Below are 17,390 nucleotides of genomic sequence, written 5' to 3' on the forward strand. Positions count from 1 at the left end.
GAAGAAAGAAGGAAAAAGAGTTATGAGCAGAACATTTGAGAGGGTCTCACACCAGGAGCCTTTGAGGCACCAGTGGGTGAGTAGAGAAACTGCACAATCAGCTTCTTGGTGTGTTTTCAGCCTGTTTCACTGAAGGCTAAACAAGGTTTCAAGATCTTGTTGAAACTTCACCCTCCTTGGAAAATATCAGAGAAACCCTCAGGCAGATTGAATAAGGGAGTCCTTCGATTTCTCCCACATGCCTTGTGTCAATGTCCTGCTGGCACTTAGTACAAGGATAGAGGGATAATGCATCTCTGGTTTCCAACATTTGTGGGGGAAGGCATGCTGGAATTTGGACAGAGAACCTATCACCAACCCACTGATTCCTTGTTGGGTGCTGATTGCATCAACAGACCATGTTCTTAAAGCTCAGTTCCTAACTCATTATGCAACTATTGCCCAGGCCAATGTTGCTCTAATCTGTGGTTCACTGTAGCAGCCAGAAAATCCAAGTTTGTTAAAAGCATATGGCAAGGGACTTCGCCCATAGATGGGCAGGAGACTGGGTTGCAGATTGCTTGCTCATCCCTAGCAGGCAATGCAAAATTTGCTGGTTCACTGGAAAAGTCAAGTAAGAAAGAGCCTTCCCGTTTGAGTGGCTCGATTTCAAACTGATTTGTAAGTTCTAGGTGGGGAACCTTAGGCCCGGGGCCAAATCCAGCCCTCCCAGAGGGCCACACCCCTTCCACTGGCTCCACCCTTTCCCCCCCAACCACTGGTTTGGTGGTTTTCTCACATTTGTGCAGCTTCCCCCCCCCCCCCAATCGAATAGGTTGAAATGCCTCTCCTAAGGCTTACCTTCTGGCAGTAAGAACTTTAAGCTACAATTTGCTGGTATTTTTGGTCTCACCCCTTTTGCCTTTGGCCCAACCCCCTTTGCCTTCAGCCTCACCTACAACTGGAATGCAGCCCCTGAGAGCTTCTTCAACATTGAATTTGGCCCTCAGGCTGAATGAGGTTTCCCATCCCTGTTCTAGGCTGTTGTTACAGGATTATGCAGTTAGGCTAATGTTCTGAAGACAAGAACTGCTTACCAGTTTGGCCTAAACCGTGGTCCTATTCCCTTCAGAAGAGTACAAGGTTACTGTCTTACAATGAGTTAGCAGAGAACCATCTACACAAACTGGCAGTGACTTACAGTGCAAGGCAGAGATCTTTTTCAGCCATTCTATCTAAGAGCTTTTAAGTCAGGGATGGGCCTGTCAAGGGCTGCATTTCTTCATGAGTAACCTGTCAGGGGCCACATGGTGGCAGTGAGCAGGACAAAGTCAGTGGCAGGCAGGGCCAAAGCCAAACCTGGGTGGCTCACCCCCTTTTCTCGCTTTCTGCCAACCCCTTTTCTCTCTCCCTCTCTTCCTTCCCAAGCAGTGGGCTGCCAGGGAAGGACAGATTGCTCTTGCCAGAGATCTGAACTGATCACATGCAGAGGGCTTTCTAAATTAGGCCAAGGGCTGCATGCAGTCGTAGGGCCACAGGTTGTCCATGCCTGCTTCATGTGGAAATACCAGGGACTGGATCTGTGATCTTATATAGGTAAAGCATGTGCTCTACCACTGAGCAACAGCCCTTCCTCATGTATATGGGACACAATAGCCAGCTGGAGTGTCTACAGCAGGGTGTGGAAACTTTTTTGTCCTGGGTCCAGATTACCAGTTTTAAATTGGCCATTTTCCCCACACAGTCACACACCTCTACATGTCTTGCTCTGCACATACTCTTTCAAACAGAACTGTTTGCAGAGCAGCTCTTCAGAGATGCTTTGCATAAACTTCCCCTTGTCCCTTAACTGTCGATTGAGTGCAGCCTTCTATGCAGAGCGACTCCAAAGAGGAAATAATCATGAGGAGCTGAAAGGCAGGTACAAAACATCCTTTTCAGCTAAGGAACCCTGCCCCATATCTCTCACAAACCCCCACCTGGTTGACACAACCCCAAGATATTAGAATGAGACCAAATGTATAAGCACCATGGGGTAGTTTTAAAGTTATCAGATTAAAAGGGGTAGAGGGGCAGGCTGAGGTTCCCTGCCACTAGTCCTCAGATAGAAGTATACAGCTAAGTGAAGTTATTATTGACATCTGCTCTCCAAGGTGCTGAAAAGTGTGACATATACAGCTGACAGTTCAAGCCAGCTTTCTCCAATCTGGTGCCCTCCTGGTGCATTCCCATGCTGGCAGGGAATGTAGGGTTTGCAGTCCAACACATCAGGAGGGCACCAATCTGGAGAAGCCTGGTTCAAAACATCACTAATCCAAATTATTTTTTAACAATTGTGTCATATCACACAATTATCAGCAAGAGGAGGAAATCCATTTTCACTAATACCAAAGGTGCCTGTAAGGGCAGGAAATCACCCAAGATAACACCATGTCCCGTGCTGCAAGAATAATGCAATTTATTCACAAAATACTTACTGGGGGTCCCTGTGCACCACGTGCTCCCTTTGGACCATTCACACCAGTTGGACCCTATAGAGACAGAGAGACAATAAAAAACAAGTTGGATGGAGGTAAGGATTAATCTTCTCATTGAGCAGCTATCAATGTAGTACAGATTTAAGAGAAGCAGCTAGCCTTCCTCTAGCCCAGGGATCCTTCCTGACAGACCTCCCTGGCCTCTTTCAGTGTCTACAGAATGCTATTCTTTAGCATGATGCTAACCTGGCCGTTTTTATGTGAATGGGTGCATCATGCATAGCAAAAGGCAGTGTTTTGGGGGGTGAAAATAAATGAAAACAGAGCTGTCCTAAGGCACTTTGTGCACTGAAAAGCTCTACAGAAATAATTCCTACCCATTCTTGTGCAGTGCATGAAAACCCCGGCAACTAGGCTTTACAATTACCCTCCCTCTGTACATGGAAGTACCCTTGCTAATAGTTGTTGATAGACCTGTCCTCCATGAATTTTCTCAGCCCAGTTTGACTAATGACCAAGGGGAAAAAGCCAACGCCATATGAATGAGAATCCAGCCCACTGCTCTGCTCCAGTATCCCCCCCACCCGTAACGTTTCCTCTCATCACAAATTCCAAGCATGGTGCCCAGCCCTTGTTTCAAAGAGGCAGCATCTCCCCTCCGGCATCTCCGAGAATCCCCACCCAGCTGTTGCTAGTCACTGGCTACCAGCCCAAGTTGAGGAATTCAGATGTACTGACCTGTGGGCCAGGAGCACCGGATGGACCTTGTGGGCCTGGGGCCCCAGCGTCTCCCTTCTGGCCAGATTCGCCTTGCTCTCCTTTAGCACCGGGTTGGCCATCAGCACCCTGCGTTAGGGAGGAAGGCAGGCAAACACATCCACGGTGAGACATAGCATCCAGGGCTATGAAAGCATGTCACAAAGGGAGAGCGGTGGGGGAACGAATCTGGAAATATCAGTCGGTACTCACAGGGGGGCCGGCAAATCCAGCAGGGCCTGGAGCACCAGCTTCACCACGGTCACCCTGAAACAGATACAGTCGTCAACCACAGAAAGGGATAGAGAAATAAAGAAAGCCCACTCACCCAGTCCTCTGTCAGGAATGGTCAATTTCTGCACTGCCAGGGGCAGTTCTGTTCTCCAGACATGGCCAGTCCAGGGGCCAGAACTCCCCAGAGCCCTCACAGATAGTTGGAGCTATAATAAAGTTGATAATATCAGTAGTACAACCTTCCTTCTGCTCAGACAGTATGAGGTCATTGACTGGGGGCCCTAGGAACAAATGTGCTTCCCAAGATACCCTCAAGAGAAAGACCGCTAGTGGTCCTTTCACTTGCAGAAAGGATCTTGGGGCAGCACTGCAATAAACTGTGCATTAAATATTCTTGGGCACTCATTGCTTCCTTTCCTTACAAAAAAACTTGATGGGGGGTTTTCTTTCCCCAACTTGGTTAAAAGCTGGTAGAGGCACCGTGAGGAAAATGAAGTGGCTTCGGGAGCCTGATCTGGCCTGCAGGCCACAAAGCGGCATTCCCTGCCCTACATGAAAAATTCCACAACCTTACATTAGAGGGCATGAAGCGGGGCTCTATCTTTTCTGCACTTAAAATAGTAAGGCCCAGCCCTTCCAGTACTGAGAACTGTCTTCTCATGCTAGTTAGCAATAATAGGAGGCCAAAGATTCATACATATCAACCAGCACTCACTCACTAGAAAGAATGTGACTCCAGCTGAGCCAGATAAATCTCTGATGGGCTTTGCTGGATGCCAGTCAGAACAGCAAGGTTCCCCCTCAAGGTGATCTCCACACAGCCAGAGCAGCACACATTCCCCACTGTGTGAAAACAACCCCCGGGAAGGTGTGTGCATGTTTCCCCCTGTGTCATTCATAGAAGGTCCATGACTTCCCTGTTAAGATTTCTAAGATTCTATAGGCCAAGCTGGAGCTTTCCCCTCCCTCATGCCCCAATTCCAAAACAGTAGTTCTGAAGAAGAACTCAAACTTATATCAAACTTACGGGGGCACCTCGAGCACCAGCAGCACCAGCGGGGCCGGGAGGACCATTTTCACCCTGGAGGGGTAGAAAGGAGAAAAGTGAAGTAGTCGAGTCTCTGGTTCATAATTTGGAGCTGAAGTAATGGGGAAGAGATGCGAGTTAAATGAAGTCTCCTGGAGACAGAGAATATTATTTTTATTATCATTAATATAGCGCTTCAATGCATATGGCACTATACAGAATAAAACAATTATTCTGCTTTATATTGTTTTATATTTTGTATTCTGTCTAACAATTATATAAAGCAATTATATAGAATAAAACAATAAAATACAACAAATCCCTACCACAAAGGCGTACGTTCTAATAAAATCTCAATATAAAACCAAAAGGAAGGGAATGTGGCAAACGGGCACAGGAACCACTACAAAAATAAATAATCAAGATTACAAAACAATTAATGAAATCTAAGCTAGAGTTCCAAAAGCTCTGGAAAAGAGAAAAGTGGAGGTAGCTTAGGATAAGAGGTGGGATTAATGTACTAGTGGAATGAAGAGTTCTGATACTGCATGGAAGATGAGATTGCACAATTATTATTTTACTACTATTATTTATACAGCACATAAAAAGTCTAAGCGCTGCATTGAAGAACAACACAGGCTCTACCCTTACAGTCAAACATTTGAGAATTTGGGAATTAAAGGTTAATGAGTGTGCTGAGAATTCTGTTAGAGTTCCCTAGTCCCCTATTACAAAACTACCATTCCCAGGGTTCCCCTGGGCAGAAGACAGATCAGGAGCTACTGGTAGATCTCTGGGTGATTTGCAGTAGATCAGCAATGACTCTCCATTAGCTAACAGCAGCAATGACTGAAAAGCCTTTCCCTCCTAAATTATATGTTGAAAAACAACACTTGCGGGGAAACCAGGTGTGGATTTTTGTGTGAAAGGACTTGTGAGCTTTGATCTGGTACTAATCACAAATTCCTGAGCCAAGCACGTGCTCAGAGGCACCCTGTTCCTCAGTTCTCAGCATATGTCTGATATGGAACACGTGGTTACGGAGGCAAAAATATTCACAGGACTTACATGCTGAGTCTGCCCGCCACATGACTTAACCAAGTATAACCTGCCTAGAACAGGCTCTCTTACCTTCTCTCCATTGGCACCAGCAGGACCGGGAGGACCAATGGGCCCAGTCAAGCCCTGGCAAAAGGGAAGATAAGGGTTAGGTGTGCTGGTGAAAAGCAGGTGTTTCCCATTTTTATCAAAGGCATCCTGCTTTACTGGAAGTTTCAGAATAAGGCACAGTGTTTCCTAAACTTTCTATACTTAGGGCACAAGTGTTTTTTCCTCTGGATTAAAATTGGATGCCAACTTCACTCTTACTCTTTCACTAAGGAAGATTTATTTTATTGATCAGCTGCCGGAACAATGGGCAAGCATCCCCGCTACAACTGCGAGACAGTCCAGTTAGTATTCCCTGCTGGTGTCCCACCCTGCCCTTTGCCCATTCAGTCAGGGCTCAGGAGCAGGGCCATGCTTCCCTGGCAATGGTGATGCTTTTGCAATTTCACTGTGCTTGTCCACTCTTGCAGAGCCTGCATCAGGGAACCCTGGTGCATCCTTACTCCCTCTCTCAGGATGATGTAACTGCCCATACATTGACAGAGTGGGTGCATCCCTGGTCCAAGGGGCACAGAGTGGTGGTTGCATCCAACATGGTGGCTTCATTTTTCAAGGCATAATTCAGACGTTCTTACAGCATACAGTCTGGAGATCACTGAATGATCAGCAAGAGAAACTGAGCCTGTATGGCCCTTTCCATTAATTAGTTTGGAGAAGCACAAGCACTTTGAGATATTACTACTAAATTTTAATTTAAAATACTGTGCTTGGCTCCTCCTCCATGAATACCAGGTACCTACATACATGCTATGAATGTCTGTAATTAACCATAATTTCCCATTTCAGCCAAATCAGGAAGCTATGGTTACCAGCTGCAGAACAAGCCAGGATCCTAAACCAACTTCAAACCAAAGCTTAGGTTCCTGGCCTATTCCAGAACTGACAGCCATAGTTTCCCAGTTTGGATGAAATGGAAAACTATAATGAGAGACTTCTGCATTACATTCAGGTGCACCATGAAGGGAGCACTAAAGGAGCTGCGTGAACGGTGTCTAAAGCCTCATTCATTTCTTGGCTTATGAAGCCAAGATATGACCATCCAAACTGGGCCTACAGCTCCCTCCTACCTGTCCACCTGAGTAATCTCTGTTATGCCCTGCAGCAATTTTCTGACAGCCATTTTATCTTATAGTTCAGCTACGCAAAGTTCATTGTGCCAATAAATAACATTTGAATGGAATTATATTTATTACTACAGAGCTGGCCTTTTTCTGCCTGACAGCTGTGGGAAACCAACAGTTATTACTTGAAGGTTTTCACTGGCTTAGATCCAGTGCAGAGTTATGTAGGCTTAAACCTATGAATTTCGATGAGCTTAAACATGCCTAACTCTATGTTGGATTTAGGCCATTATAAACTCTTTTTCTAGCTGATTGCACCCAGATTGACTCAAGGGCCATCTTTCTTTTAGGATGAGTATTTTTGCTGTTATCTCTGCATCAAGAGTGCCAGAATAGCCCAATCACACTCAGTTCAGAGATGCAATAGGATTACTCACCTCTCTCTTAGGAGCCTTTAATTATCTGATCGTTTTATTTCTCGCAGTACACTCTCATAGATCTGGCACAAAGTTTTGGAGTTATGAACGTAAGTGGGACCTGCAACAAAATGCTGCAGCATTTAAGAACAGTGCTCCTGTTCAAGACTGTAGCCATCCTGGAATAGGAGCCATGTAGTCTTGCTCAGACCTTATGGGTTTGGTGTTGGAAGAAGTTTCAGGAGAGGAGAAGGACACCCTTTTTCTTTCCTGCTCTCCTGAGGCCTTCTCCTGCTGTGCTACATATGTGTCTGCCAGCCTTGAATCTCAGCATTTTCAGGAAGCAGGGAAGGGGGGTTCTGGAGAGCGGGAAAACACAAAAGTGTTCTTTTTCTTTTCCATCCTCCTGAACAGTGCAGCAAGGAGAGTTTCTTTAAAAATAATCCTCCCTTCCACATAAGCTTTAGTGACTTGAGCAGCCAATCCTCCCTTCTTCCCCATATTCTTTCTTCCTCAATATACCATACATTCTGGAAGCTCATAAGTTGTTGCAGGGATGTTTGGGGGTTAAAAAAAAACGTTTATTTTAATTTAGAAGCATATATACTTCTGCATATAAGTCCCCTGAGTATGTAGAAACTACAACCTTATTTTTAGATGGCCCTATTTCACTTTGAAATGGATAGGCAGCTTAGTGGGAATGATAATTAGGCAGCTAATTATACGGTCAATGCATATTCATGTAATTATCTGATCATTTCCACAAGTTTCCTCTTACATTTTAATACCCAGCCACAAACGTATGACATAGAAGCTGGCATTAGCCAGTCATCCATCCCACTCAAACCACATCACTTCAGTTCCTAAACTTCAGTTCCTAAACTATTTGATAAGTGCTGGATAGGACAATCCCAAAATATGTCCCTGCAATTTCTGAAGCGCATACCAAATATGACAAGATGTCTCAACTTAAGATGTGCCTCATTAAGAGGCTGGAACACCTGGTACTTCTTTTTCAGTACCTGGAAGCTTCCCTCTTTTAACAGTATTATTTTGTAGTTAAGCCCGTTTGGCTAAACTTCTCTTAGATTAAGAGCTTTCAAGGTCTGGCCCTAACCAAAGTCTGGCCCTAACCAAAGTCCTATCTTGCCCTGATCGTAGTTGTCCTATCCTCTCTTTTTAAAGAGAAAACAAAGCAGGTTGGGGGGGTTTAAACAAGGCAGCATATTCCCCAGCGGAGGTGTATTTCCCACTGTCATCCACTTGTTTCACCAAATTGGCTGTTTACTGCCCTAAGAGAGGAAAAGTTAAGCTTCACTGCTAACTTACTCTGCCGCCATCTTTGCCAGGAGCACCTTCTGGACCCTTCTCACCAATATCACCCTGTTGGAGGATAACAAAGAAAGATTGACAAGAAGTAACCAATATTAACTGGTCATTCTGAGAACCCTCTTTGTTTACAATAAATACCCCAGAGAGAAAGGAGGAAAAAGGCAAAGAGTAAAGCAAAGCACTTTTCAATTGCACTTGGCTATTTTACGGGGCACCCACCCCCTGACAAAACAACCCTATAAAATTCCATGTAGGGGCGCCACTTACCCTGTCTCCTTTTGGTCCAGAAATACCTGCAGCTCCTCTCTCACCAGGCATTCCCTGTAGACCTGGGGGACCTTGGGCTCCAACAGCACCGGCAGGACCAGTTGCACCCTGGAACAGAAAAACAAAGGTCACAATCACAATGCTGCTGCTTGGGTGTGGATCACACTGGATTTTCAGAACAAGAGATAAGCTCTTCAGTGGATGTTCGGACACTATTATTTGCTAATGTGGAACTAATCAGGTGAGCACACATTTCCCTTCTTTGAGTCAAGATGTCGCCTACATCACCGTATCGCCATCTGCCATGTATTTTGAAAACATGGCAAGAGGAATTTAGATTTCCAGAATTTAGATTTCCACAGAGGGTGTGGAAATCAGGGAAATAGTCTCTGTATTCAGCTGCCCTTTCACAATGAATCTAGTTCTTACTGAACTGCACTGCCCAAGCTCTCCTAATAGGAGCAGCTTTTCCAACATCCCCACAAATGCCTCTCAGCTGACTGCCCTATTATTTTTTCCCTGACTAATGTGTCTGGGGGATTCAGATGCCATGAGCTTTTTGGTGTACTGCAGCCACCAGAGGGGAAAGTGAATACAGTCTGCACCACAGGACAGGAAGTAATGCAAAGATGCAACCTACCTTGGGTCCGTCAGTACCAGGAGTGCCGGGAAGCCCACGAGGACCCTGCAAGCCTTGGGAGCCTGCAGATCCACGTTCACCTGGGAAGCCACGTTCACCCTAGAGAGGAAAGAGACCTTATTAGTGCTGGGGAGAGAGCTCAGGATGAGCAGAAGGCCAAGCTGTTTCTTAAACATGCTCCATTCAAGAACTGCATGATTATGTTAAGTGCTGGATTTTAACTGCACGCTACTTACTCTGGGGCCAACAAGACCAGGAGTGCCAGCCTCTCCAGGAACACCCTGAAAACAAAAAAAGAATAGTTAGAGGAAGGGAGAGAGAGCTGTTAATGTACAGTTCTAACAACCAGATTGATTCCTTGTCAATCGTGAGCAGACAGGAGACAAGAGTTAAAAAGAAAGATCCAAAGATCAAGGCAAAGAATACACACACACACACACACACACGCTATCACGTTACCTAATTAATGTGATTAAATAATTTTAATTTAACTAATTGTGATTAAATGATTTACTTTTTCATTTATAAATATTTTCTAAGCTCACGTTCGCAGAGAAAATTCTCAAAATGCAAAAGTGTAGAAGGCAAGGGGGAAAACGAGAAACCAATATCCAGGGGAGATGTCACATGTGGTTATTGCTGAGGAGCACCTCGATCTCTGGCCAGCACATTGATTCTACACATCCAGTAAATATTATTACAAATCATTAAGTGAGCCTAAGCATGCCAAAGGGATAAATACTTTTGCGTCAATAGAACATTTGTATATTTTGCTTCCTCCGCTGAATACATATTGACCCTCTCTACCAAATTTAGTTATCAAATATTTCTAAATGGCAACAGCAGGGTTTCTTGGCTGCCTTGTTTGGCTGAGACACCTGTGGCTGATTTACTTCTCATACACACAAATCTATTTACTGGATATAAGTAACTTTGCAGGGGACAGCCTTAGCTTAAAGGGTCAATGCTCTGCTGAGCTCTTGTTCCGTCCAAATTATTGTGGAGGAGATCCTCACTACTCATCACTCACCCCTGTATCCCTGGCCTGGGAGATTCATATCTCAAGCAAATATTTTAATTCCTAGCACAAGATGCAAAAGCTGCTGCTCGCTGCTGGTAGATAAAACATATTAATGTACTACCAAACAACGCAGTCATTGCATTCTTGTTTTACAGCAAAGTCTCTTTGGGCATATCTATACTACACATTTCTACACCACATATTTATGTCAGTTTTATACCAGTTTAACTATCTTGGCTTCCTCCAAACAACAGCTTGGTGGAGGTCCCCAGAATTCATTGTTATAGATCCTTCCCAACCACTACCTTCACTGTTCCTAGGGCTCCCTGGGGAAAGGGATCTATGTGTGTCTGTGTGTGCACTGCCTGTTTACAGGTAAATATTTTTTTATACCATGTATAATGTATTTTCAATGTTTTTTAATCTTTGTAAACCACTGAGACAGCTTCAGCTATTGGGCAGCACAGAAATGTAATAAATGAAGGGAATGTTTTAAACTATTAAACCAGTTTAACAGTGCTATCCTTTACATGCCTACTCAGAAATAAGTCCCAGTTAGTTCAATGGGGTTTACTTCCAGGTAAGTTAGTATAAGATTGCAGCCTTTGTCTATGATGTAGACATCCTCTTCAAAAGTAAGACTTTCGAAGAGGAGAAAGACTTCAAGTTGCATGCACAGTATGGCTACAATCTAACACAGTTAAATATGCTAAAGCCCATGAAACTCAATGGGCTTAAACATACTTAACTATGTGTTGGATTGTCCCATATGACAATAACAGGACACGAAAAACCCAGTGCTACTGTAGAGTTCTGCTGCGCCATAGTTTTGTTTAGCTGGATCATGGATAATCCATCTTTCTCTGGCCAGTCAATGGTTTGCCCATGGTTGCTCTTTCAGAAGACTTATTTAAGATGTACGATGTTTCAGCTATGCATTCAACTTACCTCTCACTGATTAGAGAGCATTTAGCTCAGGGGTAGGCAACTTATGACCCTCCAGAAGTTTTGGCCTACAACTCCCATCAGCCCTAACCAGCACTGCCAATGGTGAGGGATGATGGGAACTGTAGCCCAAAACAGCTGGAGGGTCACAAGTTGCCCAACCCTGCTTTAGCTGGTGTGTTGGAAGGGTGTTCATGCATCTAGAATGAAGTGCCTGGGAATCCTCAAGGTCAGAAGTAGAAGGTCATACCTCTTCATTTAGGAGCGATTTGAGAGCCCCATGATACAGAGAAGGCTCCAGTTCAGGGTGGAATGTTCCTATATACCAAAATGGAACTGAATGTCCTTTACTTACCTGGTCACCTGGTTTTCCACCTTCACCTGGAGGACCTGGGGGCCCTGGAAGTCCCTGAAAGCAAGAAATACCTCAGTGTTAGCATAGGTTTAGTGGGCCCCTCATGGAGAAGCAGCCTCTTACAAAATTCAAGAGTGTCCAAGGCAGAAAAAAGCAAGTCTCACAGCCAAATGGACAGTCATTCACTTATCAGACACAAAGTAAGTCTGGTAGAAGATGCTAGGAAAGCGAGTCCAACTGCTCAAATAACGGAGTAACTGAAGACAAATTCTTGGAAGGGATTACCCTGCCTCCCAGGTATCCACAACCCACCTGAGCACCTCTGATTAATACATAATGCCAGCAAACCTGTATTACTCCCACAAACCTCAGCTGAGACACTCTCTCTCAGGGTACCCTAAAGTGAAACATGTAACCCCTCAGATGTGTGAGAAACCTAACGGAGCTTGGGACACGAGGGCTTGTAACAGCCTGAAGAAAAACTGCCATTTCCTGGATCTCTCTGCAATGCCAGATAAGATAAGAGCATCTCGTGTGGCAGGTAGTTATCACAGAGAGATGCAACACCAGAGAACATGAATACATCCTTGATGGGCAGTCAGAATTAACTACAGCGTGTTGTGCTGATCTCATATCCTTCCAGCAGAAATGCATAGTAATTCCAGTGACTGGGGGTCTCTCCCTAATGCCGCTCTCCATTTTAACTTCATCTGTTCATGCATACAGTTACACTCTGCAGCACAGACAGATTCATTTGCTGGTACTGGAGATGCCTTAGAAGGTCTAAGTATATAATACTGTCCTTAATGGGGCACAAGAGAATTGCTTTGCTTACCTGGAACCCAGAAGGTCCTGGGGAACCTTGCTCGCCTCTCTCACCTACTGGCCCCTGAGAAAAAAAAGAGATTAAATACAGGCCTAGCAGAGGGATGTGGTATCTGGGGAGGTATAGCTCCTGTAAGTAAAATTCCAATTTGAGCCACTTCCTAATATTACCTAGATATGCACTTTCCTCTGTTTTATTAGATGGCAAACAAACTATGCCCTTAAAAAGGAACCCCTTCCATTTATCAGCTACGCCTGGGAAGGTGGTACATTCCAATGTGTTCACAAGGTTCCATGCTGGTCTCAAGTAAGAAGTACTGCACAGTAGCAACTCAGGGCTGATTCACACATTACATTTTTAGGTGTACACATGTTCCAAAACCATGTTTGGAAACTTATGTACCATGCAGGTTTACTAATCAAAGAGCCAGAATTGACTGCAGATCTCTGTCAAGTGCACACACACTAATACACACCTTGGTTTTCTGCCATGTAATGTGTGAAAAGGCCCTCAATGGGACCAGCCTCTTTATGGAGGAACTAGGAAAAGTGTTGGTCTATGTAAGTAGGTCAGATTGGAAGTTTATGGCACAGTGACTGGGAAAACATACTATGCCAAATACAAAGTGAAGCAGTAGTTACAGTGGGAGATAACACCTCCATCCTAATTATATTTACTTGAAAGTAAGGGCCACAGATATCACTTCAGGATAGGATAAAGCATGGACACCACAAGGACACTGTCAAGTGTAAGGAAATTCACACAAGTCAAATCAGCCCCATGGACACACAAATAATTTCTGCACGGGAAAAATGCAATGCTGAAATAGCCCTGCATTTTAAAAAACGCCACCATTATTTAAAATGTTCTATAAAAAGCCATGGAGGGAGCGATCCTATGGCTGCTAGACAGCAGCTAGATGGCCATAGGATATGCTGTTATCCAGGAACCAACCTCAGAGCCCGCGCTCCGAGGTTGGTTCCTGGAAAACCGACCTCCCCCCACTTCCGCGCTACCTTGGAGGCAGCGCAGAACAGCCCCATCCTCCATGCTCGCGAGAGGAGCATGCAGCGGCCGGAAGGGGCATGGCTGGGGGCATTCTGGGGTGGGGAGAGCATAGCTGCCTGTATGACACAACCTATGTGTCGTACTGCAGCCTCCTCCCCCGCTCCATGCTCCTGCGGCTACACAGCCACAATCGGCTGTCTAGCAGAAAAAGCAGGGCAGGAGGAGCACAGAGGGAACGATCCCCTCCGTGCTTCTCCAGCCTTGCTTTGGATAGGCAGTTGCCTCTGAGTTCGAAGGCAGCCACCTATCTAGATAGGATTGCGCCCTACAATTAGAACTTCGCAGTCCTGCCACTACACTTCACAAAAGGCAGAAAAAGCACATAAATCATCCCACCCTACAGAAAGGGTTACTGTGCAGAATTCATGGCTATGAGAATGATCCAATGGTGTGCTACTGCTTGCACTACTGACGTTGTGCTAGCAGAAACCATTGGCTGTACAATGTAAATAGCACTTGCTAGTGTAACAGGTTTGCCGGGAAACCCATTGTGCTACCAAGTGTTGTTTGCGCTGCACACGTGTTGGTTTTCGCTAGCACAACATCAGTAGCACTAGTGGTAGTGCGCTGTTGCATCCTTCCCTGTGTTAGGCAATAGAAAGGTGATAGTTTTTGAGATAGCTTAAGGTGGTATATGAGAAGCATGGTGACCTGTGGAATGTACACGCTCATTTCTTTTGTCCTACTGCCTTCTCAGGTCAAGCAGGTTTTGCAGGGTTTTGAAGCACTACAAAACCTGCAAAAACCTCTGAACAAAAGTAAGAATGGGATGAGCATGTCCATGATGGGCTTGGGCACCATTTTGTCATACTTGTACTAACTTTGAACTATCTGAAAAACAACAACCACACTGTCTTCAGCCTCTGCCTCATTCACTAGCAGCAGAATGGGATAGACATTCTGTCCATTATTCAGAGCTCTCCCCAACAAGAAAGTAGCAAAGTATGAAAGCAAGATGTGGAAGACTATGGTGAGCATCACAAGGGAGGCTGGGATAATTCGCAATTCACAAGGATGAGATAATATAACTTGCCATCCTGGTGCTGAAGATTCAACAGACAGCCAGTGTGGTGTCGTGGTTTGAGCACTGGGACTAGGGGCATCTCCACACCAGCCTAAAATCCTGCATTACAATGGGTTTTTTGCTTCCATTTTAAATGCAGGATCACAACTGACTCCCCTTTTCACGTGCTTCTTTTTCCCTTCCCCCCCTTCTCCCCATATGAGCCTTCCATTATCTTTCATTGATCTCGCTCCTCTTCTTGCCGCTTTTCCTCTTTTCATGGAGGAAACTCAAGCGGAACACAACGGGGCGGGGTGTCATTTGATAGCTCATTATCTGCAATCTACTTAAACACGGAACAAAGGGCATTTAGTGCAGGAGACGCCTTAAATGATCACGGTGTCATGTAAAGAGGCCGCAGACCTCTGTGAAGGAGCAATCTCAATCACAGGATAAAAGCTCAGTGTGAAGGAGCCCTAGAACTGGGGAGAACCAGGTTCAAATTTCCATTCAGGTATGAAGCTTGCTGGGTAAACTTGGGCCAGTCACCATCTCTCTGCCTCACCTACCCCACAGAGTTGATGTGAAAATAAAAATGGGCTGTGAGGAGACAGCCAAGGAGAAAAGGTGAGCTATAAATATAATAAATGAGCTCCTTAGAGAAAAGGCAAGCGATAAATATAATAAGTAAATAAACAAACAAACAAAATATTATTAATACAGAATCTTCCCCATGTAAGTAATCAAGAAATGAGCACAAATGAAATTCTATTATCCAAACAATTGCCTGTACCAGGACAGAGACCTTTTGTTTACAAGTCATCTCCCACTGGTTGAACTTGTGGTCAACAGACCAGCCAAAAGGCGATCCTTCTTTTCCCACTATGCTTAGGAAAATGCAGGGTTTTGGTCCAGCCTCCTGCTTGTGATGTTTTCAACTACTTAGTCCACAGCCTACATCTCCCACAAAACCAAAAGAGACAGCAAATACTCACAGCAGGTCCTGGTGGCCCAGCTGCTCCTGTCTCACCATCTTTGCCAGGAAGACCCTAATGAGAAAAAGAGATATATGTGAACACTGGATCTAAAAGTTTTGATTAACAATGTCATTCCCCCCACCCACAATCTCTCAAAGTATAGGGAGCTGGCAGGAGGAAAGGTTTAACTTTTAATCCCCTACTCTGCTGATAAGTTATTAAAAAAAGAAAAGAAAGGTTAACTGCCTGGACCATTGATGATGGAAGAAAAGATACTGTAATGATTATTACAATACTGCTCTTGCTCCTGATGAGAGACTGCCCTCATACCAGGGAATGGAGAGATCCTCCATCTTCATAGTCTGTTTGTAACAGCCATCTGCTTGCTGCCCTTCTGATAGCCTTCAGAAATAGTATAAAATTCATATTCAAGCAGCCAATAAGCTGCCTAAATTAAGGGAAATTTAAGAGCTTGCAACTCTAGGATTACTGGCTCCATGGTACTGTGGCACACCCCTTGCTCCGCATTGTGGTCAGTGGGCACCTCAAGCACTTCCTGCCCTATTGATTACAGAAGAGCTACGGAAGCACACAGAATACTTCAAAATTGTACACGCAGGCGTTAAATGCTCTGTGCATGTGTGAAATCTTCAAGAAGGGAAGGGGGACCTAGATGGCTCGTGACTATGCTGAGGTGTCTAATCTGCATACAGGAAACTATGAAGTAATTTCCCCCCCTCTGTAATTCTGGATGGGTCGCAGGAAACTGTCCTCTAAATGGTTCGTGGTTCTGTATCCTTCTCCAGACATTTCTGGCAACCTAATTACTTCATGGGAATGATAGATTGGACGGAAATTAGATGAGAGGCTAGCTCAGATTTGTCTGAAATGAGCATTTATTAGGAAATGCAAATGCAAGAATTTAAACTCCTTTATTTAGATTGTGCTGATAAGCTACAGTCATTTACAAGACTCCTGACAGTGGCCCCATTTGGGGGTAAATGTCATACTGTACTTTATGGATGCGTAGAAGGGTACGTCTGCACTGGGGGCTTTGCATGGCTGGTTGTGAGTACTCTGTCTTCCAAAGCACCATCTCTCACCTACATTGCACCTCAGATACGTATCAACTGTGCTCCAATAGGGAAGAAGAGGATGGCATCTTTCCCGAGTGGGCAGGATGGATGTTGTAATGAAAATGGGAAGGAGAAACTATATTCAAACCCACTTACTCTTAGACCTGGAGCACCAGGAAGTCCCTTCTCACCAGCTTTACCAGCTTCACCCTAGATGGAAAGAAAAACAGAGATGGCAACTGATGTGCTTTTGGCAAAAGCTGAATGTTCCATCTGGTAAGGAGGGCAAGTGCTGCTATCCAGACTCTGCTTCTCCCACCCTGGTCTCTCTCTCTCCCTCTCTCTCTTGTTATGACCAAGGTATGGTTTCGCAGGACCAGCAGAGCACGTCAGCAGAGCAAATGAGGTAAATAAGTAGCAATGAAGACCAGCAGTACACCTCAAGCTGGACAACGTCCAGGAGACCTTTCAGTTGTGCCACTTACCAAAGGGTAGCTGTTCCATTTCATAACTCTTTCCCATTTCCCTTCACAACTTCCCTGATAGCACTGCCTGTGTCATAATGTAGCTTTACTTACATTAGCACCTTTTGGCCCTGGGAAACCCATGACACCAGGCTGACCACGGGCACCTTGTGGGCCAGGTGGGCCAGGTCGTCCATCTTCACCAGGGGCTCCCTGTAGAGAGATACAGAAACAGGCCTTATTAAAAATGTCAGAAAGCCAAAGAACTTATCCAAGGCAGTGTGTACCTTGCTTGCTGG

General features: G+C 44.9%; 1 protein-coding gene across 1 annotated transcript in view; it reads right to left on the reverse strand.

Moving 5' to 3' along the window:
* The window catches only part of COL2A1 (collagen type II alpha 1 chain), a 107,455-nt gene that overhangs the window by 21,386 nt on the left and 68,679 nt on the right, over positions 1 to 17,390 (reverse strand). Inside the window, exons 27-40 of the mRNA XM_084832284.1 lie at positions 17,206 to 17,304; positions 16,784 to 16,837; positions 15,570 to 15,623; positions 12,513 to 12,566; positions 11,678 to 11,731; positions 9,593 to 9,637; positions 9,357 to 9,455; positions 8,717 to 8,824; positions 8,447 to 8,500; positions 5,605 to 5,658; positions 4,474 to 4,527; positions 3,426 to 3,479; positions 3,195 to 3,302; positions 2,457 to 2,510 (exon numbers count right to left, since the gene is read on the reverse strand). Coding sequence (XP_084688410.1) covers positions 2,457 to 2,510; positions 3,195 to 3,302; positions 3,426 to 3,479; positions 4,474 to 4,527; positions 5,605 to 5,658; positions 8,447 to 8,500; positions 8,717 to 8,824; positions 9,357 to 9,455; positions 9,593 to 9,637; positions 11,678 to 11,731; positions 12,513 to 12,566; positions 15,570 to 15,623; positions 16,784 to 16,837; positions 17,206 to 17,304 — 945 coding nt within the window. The remainder of the gene's footprint in view (positions 1 to 2,456; positions 2,511 to 3,194; positions 3,303 to 3,425; positions 3,480 to 4,473; positions 4,528 to 5,604; positions 5,659 to 8,446; positions 8,501 to 8,716; positions 8,825 to 9,356; positions 9,456 to 9,592; positions 9,638 to 11,677; positions 11,732 to 12,512; positions 12,567 to 15,569; positions 15,624 to 16,783; positions 16,838 to 17,205; positions 17,305 to 17,390) is intronic.

The sequence above is a fragment of the Heloderma suspectum genome, chromosome 2, assembly GCF_057233095.1.
Source record: "Heloderma suspectum isolate Gila_16-S chromosome 2, 16-S_ref, whole genome shotgun sequence".
In the NCBI taxonomy this organism is placed as follows: domain Eukaryota; kingdom Metazoa; phylum Chordata; class Lepidosauria; order Squamata; family Helodermatidae; genus Heloderma; species Heloderma suspectum.